The sequence below is a fragment of the Leptonotus elevatus genome, chromosome 1 (genome assembly GCF_054856555.1).
Source record: "Leptonotus elevatus isolate MCC_2025b chromosome 1, RoL_Lele_1.0, whole genome shotgun sequence".
Taxonomy (NCBI): domain Eukaryota; kingdom Metazoa; phylum Chordata; class Actinopteri; order Syngnathiformes; family Syngnathidae; genus Leptonotus; species Leptonotus elevatus.
The window spans coordinates 50,618,392-50,634,955 of NC_141239.1; the positions used below are offsets into that span (position 1 = coordinate 50,618,392).

Sequence of the window (16,564 nt, forward strand, 5' to 3'; positions counted from 1 at the left end):
CATGTTACGCAACAGTCCACATGACCTTGCATCTCCATTTGCTCGCATCATCATCCATTCATTCAAAGATTCCATTGCCTGCAGTAAAAGCTTTTAACTCATCTTTAAGTGCACGCAAGTGAAAGAAGAGGGAGAGAAAAGCGTCATAAATGTCACAACCATACCTTGGGAAAATGACCCACAATCCCTTGTTGCCTCTTTGTTTCCATGCACAGCCTTGATTTTCCGCAAACACACCAGTGCACTTTTAAATAAGGTTGGAGCTCTGTGGTGCATTGGGATACCTGCTGCGTTCTGACAGCTCGCGTCACAATCAGCTGCACCCAACATGCTCCGACACGCTAAAAGGAATGAGAGGCAAAGACAGGAAGCTGATGGTGTGTTATATGGTAACCTGCGTCATTGCTCTGTCAAGAGTGACCTTTTATAGCTCCTTTAAAGTGGGGTTAAAAGGCATAATTAAGTGGCCACTTATCACAGTATGCAGTAGCATTATGTATTACGAGTGGCATTATAGTGAAAAGAATGACGCAGACCACAAAATTGTTTTGAGATGTTTTTTTCATTGTGTGCATGCTGACATTCATTCACAGAATTTTTGTATTCAATAATAGCAAGTGAGAAACAAATAGTTAATCTTTTAGTCCAGAGGAGAAATTTGAGATTGAGTAATTGTCATGTTGTGCCCTGCGAGCTGCAGTGTTTGTGTATGTGCTTTGCATCAGTTTTGGGAGAATTGAATCGCCTCGTATGCTGTTTTAATTTAATGATCATATTATAGCCATAAGTCAAAAATGATTGATCATGCTTAAAGTTGCTCTATGAAGCAAATTTTCCAAAAATATCTTTACTATAGCCCTTTTATTTATTTTTAAACAATCATCTTCTAATTAGCAGATTAACACCAAAGCTCTTTACATAAGGTACTCCTGCAAGCCTCTGGCCAATAGTTATCAGGCTGGATTCGGCTTCAAATTTCCCGCCCTTTGTCTGCGGATGTGACGTCAACAGTGTGTACGTGAAGAAGGAAGTGTGCAGTTCCGTTTTTTGGCCACACGTGGCAGTAGCGATTCAAAATTGTATTTCCTGCATTGAGCAACTTTAAGGTATGCATTTAAACAAAATACTGTATTAATCAACACTAGCCTTTTTGTGTTCCATGTATTTTTGCAATAGCATGTCTGCACATCAAATTAGAATGTTTCAAACACTGCAATGGAACTAGAAATGGCAATAGAAAAAATGACATTAATTTTAATATAATTTTAAGGAAAAATGCCATATTGATATATATGTATATAGGTCTTTCTTCAAAATTATCTGCCGCTTTATTTTTTGGTGGGGGGATTTTATGTATCAAAAGTGCTAGTTTTATCGGCTTCAGTGACTACTCAAGAGCTGAGTACTCATACTGACATCGGTCTGTATCCAACATACCTAATTATGTGGTTTTCTTTACGCTGTATAATACCTTCATTCAAATTCTTACTCTTTGGAATAGCTGCTAAACCATGAGCTGCATTTCGTAGTTCAACAATGAAAATACTATTCTCTCCTATTGTAAATATCAGTGTGACACGTAAACGTAAATGAAGTAATGAGTATTTATTATTTTAATGCATTGTACTTTATATTGCAAAGCATCTCCAATAAAGCCATCTTCACAGCAATGTATATCCACTTGTACTGTTTTATGATAATTGACATTTCAGATTGGCTTGTTTGAGGAAATATTTAACAAGGACACACAAGTGATTTTTTTCGGTTTTATGAAGATATGGTTGCAACAATAAAGTCTTGTGTCAAACATCAATACGCTCGCCATCATTTTGCTTCTTAAAGGAATTGAACTCTTTGCAGTATTTTATCACTATGGTATCAACAGGGTGAAAATATGAGATGGCATTAAAACACTTTTTCTTTTTTTCTTTCGACAGTGGCACTATTGGGAATTGGATGTCATGTTGAGCATTTCGCAATGATTTGATTTGCCCCCTACTGATCAAGGAATAAAGCAGATTCCATTATGGAACAAAAGTTTGACCACAGACAAAGTTTACCACAGTGCTATGGCACAACTGAACCCCAATGCAGAGCACTTTTAATATCTGCCCAACTCTATTCTTCAAACTTGTGAGGCCTTTTTTTAAATACTCATTTCATTTGTTCGAAGAACTAATTATCTGAATATAATATCATTCGGGTCATGGGTGTGTTAGAGCCTATTATCCTGGACTTCATCCATCCAATCACAATGAATATGATTAGATGTCGTGAAAAGAGTCAACAGTTTAACAACACTGCTCTTGTAAAAATAAATAAATAATAGTAATAATAAAGTTCTCACTGGCTATATGGCATCAAGATATGTGCACTAACTCCCAAGATGCAGATGAGAGCGAACTCTAAGGATGATGAACGCACAGAGGGTGGAAAAAGCGGGAGGTTATGCAAGAGGTGAAGGATGGAAAGACTGAGATAAAGTGAAAGGCCCTTGGGTGATATCTGTGTCCGCTCTCCCATTAGCGCTCAGCTCGCCGAGGTTCCATGCGCATACACGACAACACGCATACTAGCTTTTACTGTCTCACTCTTTTATCCTCGATCATTTGCTCCTGCTACTTTGTTTTGGTCTCCTGAGTCCTTTTATTCATTCACGTTCATGCACAGCACAGCCAGGAGCCAAAAGGTCCAGTTGTAATGCATATGTTAAAAATAATACTACCACGATGTGTAGCGCCCCACCGTGGTCCTATCTTGTTGTGTTTGAAGGTACTTACTGCACATGTAAAATTTATCCTGCTCGGAAATAGAAATACATATTTCAAAATATTTTGAATTTATTAACAATATTGTTCTTATTTTTCTTTTCTTATAAAAACCGGAATGTGGCGACCAACATGCATGGCCTTTTCCCTTGTTAATTATTATATGTCTGTATAATGTATGATCCCACTACCTGGACATGTAGGTGTGGTGGACAAGTGGTAAGGTGTTGGTCTCGTAAACAAAAGATCGTGGGTTTGAATCCCGTTCGTACCTTAACATTTTGAACGTGTTGTTTTGGAACTGGAAGCAGTCTTAGTTGTAGAAATTGTGTTATTTTGGCTGCCACACACTCTCAATCATTACAAGAACTACTATTATATTACCACAAACGCTGACCCGCAAGATCTCTGAATGTTCTCAAAATGATCATGCATTTATCTATTTATGCACCACTAAGAAATCTCTCCTTCTTTGTTTCCCCACGTGTGGTGTATTTCATGCCACTCAATTTAGCCAGCAAAGTAGGATAATGTAAAATACAATCATGTAAAAACATGTTCGTTAACACTGCTGTACGTGCTGTCTTCTGTTTGATTTCGTGTTAAGGGTCACATTATGCTACATTGTTGACTTTTACTGTATATAAATCCTTTGTGAAATGACGTAGTGGCGAGGAACTACGGGTTATTTCCACGCAGCTTCCCCGGGACAAAAACACATTAGCTAACGATGCACATACTAATCACTTATTTTCATACACTTCAACTATAATTTTAACCTTTTGGCTATTGAGAAATTAAAATTGAGGCCTTATGGAAAGTAGACTTATTTTGGGCGAAATCTCAAAACAAAAGTTTTTGACCATCTGATCGATTTTTGTCAAACACACGAAACTTTACTTGGTGACATGCGGACCCTTTAGCCAGACTGGATCACATTTATGGGTGATGCCAGGACATGTTTGTGTGTGCGGCTATCTTTTCTGAAGCCACACACCTCCCTTGTAACTAAATAAGCCGCGAGACTTCACTCAGCCATTTATGGGCAAACCATCGTGAGGCAGTCACCTAAATCACACAGGAGGAGAATCTCTTTTGTAACGTGCTGCTTTTCCCTCAAGAGGATCTCAGAATCCCTTGCAACCGTCGGCGCTTGAATTTCAGGGCCCTCTTCTCATCTTTCCTCTCTGAGAAATGAAACTATAATATTCCGTTTTATCTTCTCTCTCATGCACCATCACTCTCACTCACTGAGCTTGTCACAGTGGAGAACTGTACGTTTGAGGGTAGACGCTTCCCAACAGCACTAAATGTATCCATGTTTGAGAGATATTGCTGCTGTCAGCTACAGTGTAAGACCCCAGACTGAACCGAAGATTTTAATGTTTGACAATATACTGTATACTAGAGCTTGGACTGGCACCCAAAATCTGCATTTGCTATTAGTTGACTGTTAAAGCAGTGAATCCCAAATCAACTCTGTCGTGGCTAAATCCAAATTAAAGCCACTGAGGGGAATAGACAGGCAGGCATGTTTCAGTTTTTTTGCGCTTGACCTCACTTTACAAATAAATGTGTTGTTTCATTTGTGTGAATCATGTGTTCAACACGGTATTCATTGTCGAACTTGGTGACCTACATGTACTGTATGTACAAAAAATGGCTCCTACAATTTTGAATGGCTACCAAGACCATAGGCGTCCGATGCACAGCCACGTCAACCTACAGAAGGTTTTCCTTGTTAGCTCAAATAACTTACTTGTAGTACACTGGTCAATGGTAAAACCCAGAGTGTTTTTTCCCTTTCGGTAAAGTTTGAAATCCATCTGTGCTGTCGTACCAGCTTGCTACGCTAAGGTAACCTGGGAGGGTTTGTCTTTCCGGTCCATCGTCCAAGTTTGCAAACTCCCTCCGTGCTAGGACGACGTCAAAGAACAACAGCAAAGTAATGACAAAGGCATTGATACGCCCACTTGATAGGCTTTATTGACTGATTGCTTAACAGTTTAATGTTAGCTGGCTAAACATTCCCTTACGTGTACAAACATTTCCGAGTGTCGCTCTCCCGAAGAGCTGAAGTTGAAATGCTTTCAGCGATGTTCAGGGTGCCTGACTCCTGAGGGTTAGGCCAAGTGGGAGGGATAGAGGTCATAGTAAAGGTCGTTGTGTCTGACCTTTGTCCCGGTTATCTCTTCAGTGACTCAGTGGATGATTCTGACATTTAACACTGCTGAGAGCCGTGATCAGATGGAATGAAGGGAATTCTGCTTCCAGCTTTTACACTTCTAGCCTTTCCTTCCTGCGTACTCACCAAAGCAAATATTGTAAAAGAATAGAATACTACACACAACAGCTTTTTGGCCGCATTTTGCAATATATGCAGTATATATGACTAAGTAACTCAAAAGCATACCACAGTTTCAAAATACAGATAAGCAGACTCAGAAATGCTGCATATTTTATCGTGCAAATTTTGTTTGATATTTTTGCAAATTGCCATAGCATTCATCCAGTCAAAAATACCACCCATTTTGTATTGTTACAGTTTATTTATATGCTATGTAAACTTATGAGCACAACTGTTTATGTACAAATGCTAAAGGCCATGTAGTGACAGAAAAATGCTGTGACTCGTCAACAAAATTCACATGCACATCTCTACTCGTGTCCACAAAATATCAGAACAATTGCCACAGTGTTTTGGATTAGGCCTTTTTCTCACCATACAGTTGTGCTCATTTGTTTACATACCTCTGTCTAAGTAAATTTACAAGCACATTCACATTGACATTCACTGGACACCACATTGGGTACCTCCACATAATCGATTGAGATTTAGTATATCAGTTTCTGTTTATTTTATGCTTGATAACGTCAGAGAGTTATCTATTTAATTGACTTACACTATGAGGATGAGGTGTACAGTACTCTTTTTTTTCTTCTTTTTTTTTTTGCAGAGGGTTGATCACTTTTAGCAACATAGTCAAAGCTAAGTGCATATTCCCTCATATGTTTGCAATCCGGTAGCAAGGTGTACTCGTGGAACTTACCATGCATGCATGTTAGGCTCCACATTGTTTTCTAGGTGCAAATGTGAGTTGTGTGGATGATTGTTTGTCTATACGTGCCATGTGGTTACCTGGGGACCAGTCCAGGGTGTAATCTGTGTCTCGTGCAGTCAGATGGGATGGGCTCCAGCTCATCCATGACTGTGACCCTAAGGAGGGAAAACAGCATAGAACATTTGTGTGGTCTGGTGTGAACTGTATGGTCTGTTTTGATTCATGTTAATTGCTGGCAAAGAAGCATGCAGAGGATAAAGGCTCCTTTTTGCATGGCTTTATAAGAGCATGAGCAGTCTATTTTTTCCCATTACATTATACACCATCCACACCATTGCATTCTGTCGTGTTTGTCCGGCGTGAATATACTTCCCACCAAGTGTATATGTGTGTGTGTGTGTGTGTGTGTGTGTGTGTGTGTGTGTGTGTGTGTGTGTGTGTGTGTGTGTGAGAGAGAGATAAGACTCTGTCATGTTTACTGTGTGCCTATTGGTATAATGATGACCACTGGGAATGCTTTGAGTTGCCTTATTTTCCTTATTTTATGCAAAATTGCCCTCTATTCCTTTTTCTGAATTGATAGTCCCTCCATTCCCTCCTGAGATACTGTACTCATGCAACTCTCAGGTCAGAATTAAGCACAACTAATCCCCCTACCATTATATACTATCCTTCTATTTCTCCATCATCACACATCCTTCGTGACTGCTCGTATTCTCCAGCCTCGTTTCAATGAGTGCCTCGCTCCCTTTTGTCCTCACTTGATCTTGAACAACCATTAAAGGACTCTTAACATCACTTTGAAAGCCGCATCTTAAACAGACAGTTTGTGTTGCTCTGTGGACTTGCCTGAGGGAAATACACAATGCTAGTAGTTAGTGTATAATCATGTTTTCTATTAATTTATCACAGCACTGAAAGTACATTAAAAAAAAGTTCAGCTGCTTTCCTTTGTTATTGTTTTCTACCCTACAGAAGAAGTAAGTAAATGGAAGTCTATGGTGATATGTTGAATTTGTGCATTCACATGTTTCGTGAGATTCAGCTTCACTTGAGCATCCCAAGGGCAGGGACAGTTGCTGTGTACCGAAAATGTTAGGATGTAATGTAATTGACCCAGTTCAGAAAGTGCCATATAGCACTTATGCATTTAAATGTATTTATTTGTTCATGTTCAGTTCAAATTACAGTATTAATGGCATTCATGATCGATGTCCATGAGGCTAGTTATAGATATAATCGATCAAGATATTCTTGGTTAGGTAAGGCACTGAGAGACCTCAAGGTAATATTTTGCATCGGAAACAGGAATAAACATGTTGTGGTCAATTGAGTATATGTCACATTTATTTGCACACACACAAATTATTAAATTAAAGCCATCTTAGCCACTCGATGCAGTATTTGATATAGGTGTTTTTGTTATAAATATCTCCAAATAAAGAAAACATTTCTTTGTATTGTATCTATGTCTACAGTATATTGCACCTCTATATTGCAGCCCATCAATCCAATGTTGAGTGAGGTTGTTTTTGTAAGTGTAAGGGCCATAGCCATTTTTTCCTTTGTGTATTCAGATCCATTCAATAAAAAACCTACCTCAGTTTGTTTGTGGACTGGCTCCAGTTATATGTGATATAAAAACTGGAAGTCACAGAGGTTATAGATGAGTAATGTGGTCTTTTCTATATTTCTACCCCGTCACAATTTATTCTCTCTCTCATGTTTCGTGTTACTTTCTTTTCAGTCTTTGTTCAGGGAAAACGCGCATGATGATGGAATGAGCCAGTGTTTTTTAACCTTTTTTGAGCCACGGCACACTTTTTTCCTCGGCACACCACTCATAGAAAATAGGAAAAAAATCCTAACTATTAACTAAACTAAAATGGCTATGGCGTTTCATTTTTTTTTAACGTTTGTATTATATCTATTGTATATCATTGAACAACAAGTTCACATAACTTGAAAAAGCGCAAATAATTTCTTGAAACCAAATGTGCAAATATTCTTACAGGTGCATTATGCACATTAGAACCAAAATATATAAAATAAATTGCCAATGCTAAGAAATATGCAGTGCTTAATCCTATCATGACCAAGATCATTGCCATAACTACTACTCCATTTCCTCCTCAAAATCAAAATGATCGCTCTGAAAAACATACTTATGTACACTTTCAATTAAGAGAGTATGGTAATATATCTTCAATTTATAATTCTTTACATTTAAAGACATGTTTAATGATTGATTTACGTCAGGAATCTGCCCAACTTTAGGCTTAACATGCATCGTTCACTATTTCACATACAAATGTTATATAACTGTACACCGTTTCTCACCTTAATTCATTCGGCGCTCCCGACAGACCTCGACTCCATCCCTCTCTATGAGTATGATTTGCAGAGACAGCATATTTCTTTCAACACTTTATATGTGTTTAGAACTTGTGAAACGCTTGTCGAATGACGACTTATAGTTCACCACCGCTTTCGTGCAGAAAGTCAGAATATTGGTTTGCATGGTCATTTAATTTGCCGTGATTCCATCCATCCATTTTCCAAACTGTTTATCCTCACAAGGGTCCCAGCTTTTAGATGGTAAATGCTTTGCATTTTCTCTGCAGTCAATGTCAACACTTTCACTAGCATAGATATCAATGTTTGCTAGCGTCTAAAACAGGATGTGACATGAAGCTTTCTTCTTCGTGAGTTCAGCTTCAACGAAAGAGCTTTCGTCTACCGCCTTTGGAGCCATTTCGGGCGAAATAACCCCCCTCAAAAAAAGAAAAGTGAAACGTGCATTTTAATAATGTATTTGTTGCGGAAAAGTTGCGATGTTTGGACAAAGTTGCGTATAAGTGCGATTTCGCTAGATTTTCTTGAGTTACTCGACAACGACACACTATTTGCGGATAATAATTAATTTGTTGTTACCAATTATGTAGAATTGGACAATTTACCACGGCACACCAGACATTATCTCACGAAACACTAGTGTGCCCGGCACAGTGGTTGAGAAACACTAGAATCAGCAACATTTTCACACACTTTTACCACAATACTGTATTTGAACCTAAATGCAGATACATATTGGGATGCATAAACCCAACAGTGTTAATGTATGGTAACATACTTTATGTATGTATTTCTGATTTTATTTGTAGCTGTCGAACAAGCAACAGGAAAAGCCTCATCTTGACCACCACCTCCCCGACTCTGCCCCGCCCACACTCTCCTCTGCCTCTCCCTGGACACCTTGGTAAGTACAGTAGCAGTAGCACACCACACTTCAGCTAGGATAATTATTTCAATTTTATTTTTCTTCTTTTAAAATTCCAGCTAACAGCACAATGTTTAGCTTTTTTTTGTTGTTGACAAAGTTGCAATCATATAAAATTTGCAATAGAGAAGACTTACTGATCACAAAGTGTTGGCAAGACATGGAGAGCGCTCATGTTTTCACATGAATTTAGTATAAAAGTGCACAAGAAATGTCACCAGTCTATGTTTACACCAACAATTAGTTAATTAACAATTAGTTCCAGTAGCTCATTTTTCCTGTTTGTGTCTTGTGTTTCATCGTCCTTGTTGTCCCTGCAGGAAGCAGCCCACTGGACAGCCCAAGAAACTTCTCACCAAGCAACCCTGTGCACTTCTCCTTTGCCTCCTCCAGAAGGTCACTATAAATACTTAAGTGTATCAAGTGTGATGCGTACTCATTTATGTTTATTGGGTGGAGGCAGGCAACAGCAACAACAAGTGCACATGGGTTAAGTGATCCAGGAGGTGTTGTTGTGTGAGGTCTTACACATGCTGGGAAACAGGCAGCCTCTCGCTGTATTCACAGCTTCTGGCAGCAGAGCAGGCTGACTCATTTGTGACTGGGACAAGCCATTACATTCACAGACACTCTCTGTTTACTGACTCCCCACAGTACTGGTGTGAGTGGACAGGTGGTTTGGTAAAAGTGAATTGAACATTTGAACCATTTCAGAGTCCGTGCACAATCGCTACTGGCGTTAAGCATTGTATTGTACACAAAGAACAATGTCAATGACATTCCATTCTGATCTGAAGCAATGATTGAGAGCCAGTCATATGGAGTAGATCATTGTTGACTACAGCATTCACCTGACGAGATTCCTTAACATCTTGCTGTAAATGCACAAGACAATCAAGAATAGCATGTGAATCACACATAAAGCTGCACTGGGTGGATGGATGGATGGATGGATGGATGGATGATTTTTTTTGGTTATATATAACAAAGAGACAGAAGAGTGTTTGGGGGTAGACGATGCTCTTCGGCCTCATAAATAGCAGCAGGGGGTGTTTGATGATTCATTGCAGCGAGACGTGATTCTGTGTGAGAGCAGCAGGTGACGCAGTAGCTTTGAGGCTTTGATCCGCTTCTTGTGACACATGACCGTTGCCAAACAAACGTGTATATACAGTATGAGACTTGAATGGTTTGTGATTACACCAGTAAGTCCCCAGTCAGACACATTGCTGAACTTCTTTCTTGATCAAATTTGTCTGCTTGCCTGCCACTGTAAAGTAAGGAATACGTTTTTGGCAGAACTGTCAAAACTAAGAAAATAGAGACTACTGAACCATGTTGCTTACGGTGAAAGAAAAAGCGACTCGAAACTCTTGGGAACCAGGGGGGGAAGCAAACTGGGAGGTGATTACCAATTGCTCCCAGGTGCGCACATCCAAGACTAGGAGCTGATTGGCAATCCCAGGTGATTTCCTCCTTGCTCACGCCACCCAACTCATTGCGCCCCCTAAAGGAACCAAGAAAAACATACCGTAGGGTAAGAGACAGCTGACAACTAAAACGAAACAGAACGTGACAAAAAACAAACAAACTTGTGAGTGAATAAACAACTGTGGCAAGTGAATTAATTTGAAGTGGCTTAAGTATTTTCGCATTTGTGTTTTCAACAGGGCTGACGGACGACGTTGGTCTTTGGCATCTTTGCCCTCGTCTGGTTATGGCACAAACACTCCCAGCTCAACAGTAAGTAGCCGATTGAAGTCATTTATTCCAGTTAAAGTGGCACAATGACTACGTGAATACTTTGAAAGACATCCATCCATTTTCAACTTGCTCATTCTGTTCATGGTAATTGGTAAGCTGAAGACTGAGAGAAGGATTCAGACCTGATTCAGTAGGCTGGCATAGAGACCAATAACCATTCATACTCTCATTCAGACATCTTGTAAATCTTTAATGTAATAGTTCAAACTCAATAACCAAACTTGTGTCTTTGGACTGTGTAAAGCAGTTGTATTACCAAGAGAAAAACCCATGCAAGCACAAGAGTAAGGCATACGAACATCTACTTATATTAAATTATGCAACGCCTGAGAAGATTAGAAAGTTATTGCGCTCATTTTCACATTATGAAATAGATTAACAGTATCAGATAGAAGTTAAGTACAAGCATCATGTTAAAATTATAAACCTGAATTGTGGCAGGAATTGACCAATAGTAGCAATTTTTGTCTTTACATATGATTAAATTCCCCACAAAATATCTTCATTCAATGTGTCCAAGATAAATCCTTTCAAAACTTTTTCCACCATTCATTTTAGTTAAGAAATATTTTAGAAAGCCAGGGGAAGTCAAAATAAACAATTGGGATAATGATATTGCACAACTGTGGACATGGTCTTATAATTAGGGATTCACATCACACACTTAACACTAGTCATATTGGAACTCATTAAACTGGAGTCAGCACACACCGCTCTCCATTTAAAGTGCCTTTGATTAATACCAAATAAAGTTTAGCTGTTCTAGTAGGCTTTTCCTGATATTTTTGTAGATACATTTTAGGGCAAAAGCCATGATCCACAGAGAGCTTCCGCAGTATCAGAAGGATTTCATTGTTCAAAGGTATTATTCAGGAGAAGAGAATAACAGAATTTCCAAGGCGTTAAATATACCATGGAAGACAGTGAAGGCAGTCATTATCAGGTGGACAAATGTCTCAACAGTGACACCAAGAACTAGACGTCCCTCCAAAATTGATGTAAAGACCAGAGAAATACTAGTTGGAAAAGGACAAAAATAGCAACAAAAAAGAAAAAAAATACCATTTAAAATTTCTCAGACATTTGTGGAAAAATGTATTATGAAACCATGTTTGAGCTTTTGGGCTAAAATTCCAAAAGGAAAGTTCGGCACCAACACAACAATGCTCATTACCAAAACAAGACCATAGCTACAGTGAAGCATATTGGTGGCAGCATCATGCTTTGGGACTTTTTACCTTCATAATTCGGAATTGGAGCGTTATGAATTATGAGCATTTGTGAATATGAAAAGCCAACAGCTGACTTAAATTTTTTAATCAGAAACACTTTAAATGGTGACAGGTGTATGTTGACTCCCGTATAGGAACATGAGTTTAAATGTCATTAATTCTGAACACGGCCACATCCCCAGTTATATGAGCCGGTACATACTTGTGCAATCACATCATCTAAGTATTTTAGTTTTATTTCCACTCTCTCAAATATTTTATTTGTATTATTGTTTTGTATTGTTTTATTTGAGTTGTACATATCTTAAGTCGCTTTAGCGGTGGAAACACTTTTGATAGTTTTTTTCTTATTTTATTTTTTTTAAAATTTAAATATCACAATAATCTGAGATTCAAGCAGGGGTGTGTAGACTTTTTATGTCCACAGCATATAATAATCGCAATTACACACTTTCAACCAAGTAACCAAGTGTATTGTTAACATGAATACATTATACTGTAAATTAATGAAATTGTTGAAAACCTCTAAATGTTTTAATGCAATGGTGGCCAAGTTCAGTCCTCGAGAGTCACTATCCAGCCTGTTTTCCATGTCTCCCTCCTCCAGCGCAGCTGAATCTAATGATCAGCTCATCAACAAGCTTTGCAGAAGCCTGATAACGATCTTGATCATGAATCAGGTGTGTTAGTGGAGCGAAACATGGAAAACAGGCTGGATAGGGGCTCTCGAGGACCGAACTTGGCCACCCCTGTTTTTAATGAATGAAAACAGTCCCTGGATCAGCACCTTTTATATGGATGCAGTCTAAATGTAATTGCGTCTTCCTATTAGCTATACTGTAGTCTCTATGCTGAGCCTCACTGTATTTTAGTATGTGTCTTATTGTGGAAGTTTGCGTCACAGACTTGGGAGCAACTCGCCATCTGGCTGTGATTGGAGGAAAGAGGAGGAAGAGGGGGGAGTGTTTAGCGCCAGGCTGTTGGAACAATTGGGACGTGATAAGGGTGGCACAGAGGGCACAAGCTCTCTTGAGGTGCAGCCCACTTTGTTTTAAAGGACTTTAACCAGGGCGGATATGCACTCCCGGACCGCTGAGTACATGCCCAATATAGTCAGACCCTATGCAGAATCCCTGCAAAATCTTTTGACCAAATATGTTTTTATTTTGCTATTGCGATTTATTTAAAGCTTGGTGTTAATAGTTATTTCCACGACCCTGAACAGGATAATAGAAAATGGATGGATGGTTACATATGATAATACCAGGATGTCATTCGGTTAGCAAGTGTAGGAGCCAGTGTCATTGTTTTTCTGAAGTGCGTGAATGTATTGTTTTCCTGATTAACCAAATTTTTGTTTCCCTTCCTATTCAACATTTGCCTCCCCTTCCTTTCCCCATCCCGTTGTGCTTCCTGTTCCTCCTCCGCCCTTGGCCCTCCCCTCCTCTTCGTCCCATGTCACGCTATTCTGCAGTCGTCCAGCTCCTCTCATGAGCGGCTGCACCAGCTGCCGTTCCAGCCCACAATGGATGAGCTCCACTTCTTGTCCAAGCACTTTGGCAGCACGGAGAGCATCACAGATGATGATGGCGGACGCTCATCTCCACACATGCGTCCGCGCTCTCGCAGTCTCAGGTCAGCAGCGCCATCATGATAGCAGAAGTTCAATAAATGCGCAGACGGGCCTTTGGTCTCAGAGATTTGTGTTTCTGTGCTGTGTTTTATTACAAAAGATGAGATTCCACTTTTCACTTCTTTGATAACTCCTTCCAGCCCGGGGCGTTCCTCTTCCTGCTATGATAACGAGATAGTCATGATGAACCATGTGTACAAGGAACGCTTTCCAAAGGTGAGACTCACATGGAAAAGGAAAGTAGCTAAAAGCTTCCCCCCCCCCCAAAAAATAGCAACTTATGCAGTTGTAGTAAACGTTTGGAGACAAATGATTTCAAATTGAAATTGTATGGACTTAACGACTCAAAATAGAAACCCCTTTCCTACCGTTGTGTCGGTGTTAATTTGTGTTTGGCTACTGAGTGAGCCCAGATGGGCCTGACGCATTACTGTCCTCAACCCCTGCCCTTACTTTCCACTAGGCCACTGCACAGATGGAAGGGAGGCTTGCAGAGTTTATCCACGCTTACGCTCCTGAAAATGTTCTCCCGCTGGCCGATGGAGTTATCAGCTTCATCCACCATCAGATCGCTGAGCTGTCTCGGGACTGCCTGACCAAATCGTGCGAGGGACTCATCACATCTGTCTACTTCTTTGAGCTGCAGGAGAACCTGGAGAAGCTCCTTCATGATGTAGGTGGAAGTAAACAAAATCATAAGAGGAGTCTGACTAATCTAATTACAAAGTCATTTCATAATTTGGCTTATAAATGTTGCAAGTACTGTGGAAGACCATGCAGACTCGTTCAAACAGGCCATGATTTGAACTTCAGACTTCAGAACTGCGGGGCAGATGTGCTAGCAACTTGTTCCCTGTGTTGCAAAATGTCTTTGAACTGCAAATGAAGGCAGTACCACTCTACATTCCCATTAATCCATTACCACATTTCTCACTTGCCTATATATTTAAGTGCAAAGGATCTATGATTACACAATGCATGCAACAAAAATGTCATTAATAATTTCCCCTCTGGAGATAAACAGTCACAATAAATTAATTAAAACGTTTCATTCATTTGCTGTCTGAGATGCAAGCATCGAGTGGGTGCACTAAATGATAAACGGAAGCCGATGCGCTTCATGTTTTATCTTCACTTCAATTTGGAATGCTTGGTTGCATTGCTGTGATCACCCATGGGAACCTGACTCATTCTATCTCTCTGTATCTTCAATTGTTCTCACCGATTGAGATCTTGCTTTTGTCTCTGTTTAAATGACAGGCCTTTGAACGTTCAGAGAGCTCTGAGGTGGCTTTTGTCACGGAGTTGGTGAAAAAGCTTCTCATCATCATATCCCGACCTGCTAGGCTCTTGGAGTGTCTGGTAAGATGACTCTCTCGCTCTCATAGCTTATTTCACCAAACTGTTTTTGCAAATCATGGACATTGTTTCCGATGAGCCAAAGAGGAAAAGAACCACACAGAATATTATCAGCGCAATGTTCAAAAAGCACCGTTAATGCTGAAAGGAGCAACGTGCTCAGATTCAAGCATCTTTTTCAGAGATATCCTTACTTATTTCAGCAATACAATGCCCAGCCACATTCGTGTTACAACAGGCTTCATAGTAAAATAGTGTGAATACGAGACTGGCCTGCTAACGGTACAGACCGATCTCCCATTGAAAATGTGCTGTGCAAAATACAACAACGCAGACCCCGGACTGTTGAGGAACTGAAATTGTACATCAAGCAATTCATTATAACGCTCCAACTTCATTGGAAATGAGGTGTGTATGTGTGTACAATGAGGTTGTCTCCATAAGAATGACTCTACTGTATTGTCATTAAAAATAGTAACTTGATCTATAATAGTGTTAACAAAGGAACTGTTTGGAAAATGACAGGTACTTTTAAAAAAACAAAACAAAAGAACTTTGGGTTGTTTTGTAATGTTGTTTACTGACCACCTTTGAATTCAAGAGGCACAAGTATACTCTATGAATATGTAACTTGACAAAGATCCAGTTCCAATATCCCACACCTGCATTTTTGTGCATAGAGATATCTCACAAGATTGCTGAGCCGAGAGCATTTTGAGAGTTGATGTATTCATGCAAAAAAAAAAAAAAGAAGTAGAACTTGTGGATCTTCAAATAAACATTGGCACTTATTAAACATTATTATACTCATTTAAGCATCCTAACGCATGCTTCAGATACCGGGGGCAGAAAATTCAAAGGTTTAACATGATCTGGTGAAAAAAAAACCAACCATCTGTTTGTCTGGATGGTATTTGCATTAAGATTCAAATTTGCCCTGGCATAGTGTGGCTAGTACTTGGCAGCAACCGTATGCTGCTCGCTGCCTTCTCATCTGAGTCAGACAGACCATGACAACCGTGCCATTAAGAGTTGCAAGATGCCTTTTTGAGGATGTCTGGGATTACATTCCTTTGTGACGTCTATCAATCCCTTCACCTTGACGAGTCACACACTGATGCAGCATTTGATGGACGGGTGACACATGCAGAGAAATGGTTCATCATTCTCAACTTTCCCCCCATTTTCTAAATGTCACTGCTTTTGGGTTTATGCGATTATACATTGCACATTTTGGGGATTGTTAACAATTATCAGCAGCTCGTGTTGCCTTACCTGCTTTCTGTAGACATTCACACAATACAGTACTTCAAGCTGCTCATTTGCCAATATAGTGCAGTGAACTGTAGTACAAAAAGAATTATTGACTGACTCCATTGATTAAATATTTCCCCACCGGAAAAAAAATTCTGCAGAAAATGTATTCATATTATTGTAAGCCACAGTAGCATTATGCACAGTTGGAA

General features: G+C 39.5%; 1 protein-coding gene across 6 annotated transcripts in view; it reads left to right on the plus strand.

The window, feature by feature from the left end:
- Positions 1-16,564, plus strand: part of LOC147184301 (microtubule-associated serine/threonine-protein kinase 1-like) — a 43,043-nt gene that overhangs the window by 10,139 nt on the left and 16,340 nt on the right. For all 6 annotated transcript variants that reach the window (XM_086067752.1, XM_086067758.1, XM_086067766.1 and 3 more), the window contains exons 4-10: positions 8,995-9,089; positions 9,431-9,506; positions 10,781-10,853; positions 13,581-13,741; positions 13,880-13,955; positions 14,203-14,412; positions 15,000-15,101. In XM_086067752.1, coding sequence (XP_085923878.1) covers positions 8,995-9,089; positions 9,431-9,506; positions 10,781-10,853; positions 13,581-13,741; positions 13,880-13,955; positions 14,203-14,412; positions 15,000-15,101 — 793 coding nt within the window. The remainder of the gene's footprint in view (positions 1-8,994; positions 9,090-9,430; positions 9,507-10,780; positions 10,854-13,580; positions 13,742-13,879; positions 13,956-14,202; positions 14,413-14,999; positions 15,102-16,564) is intronic.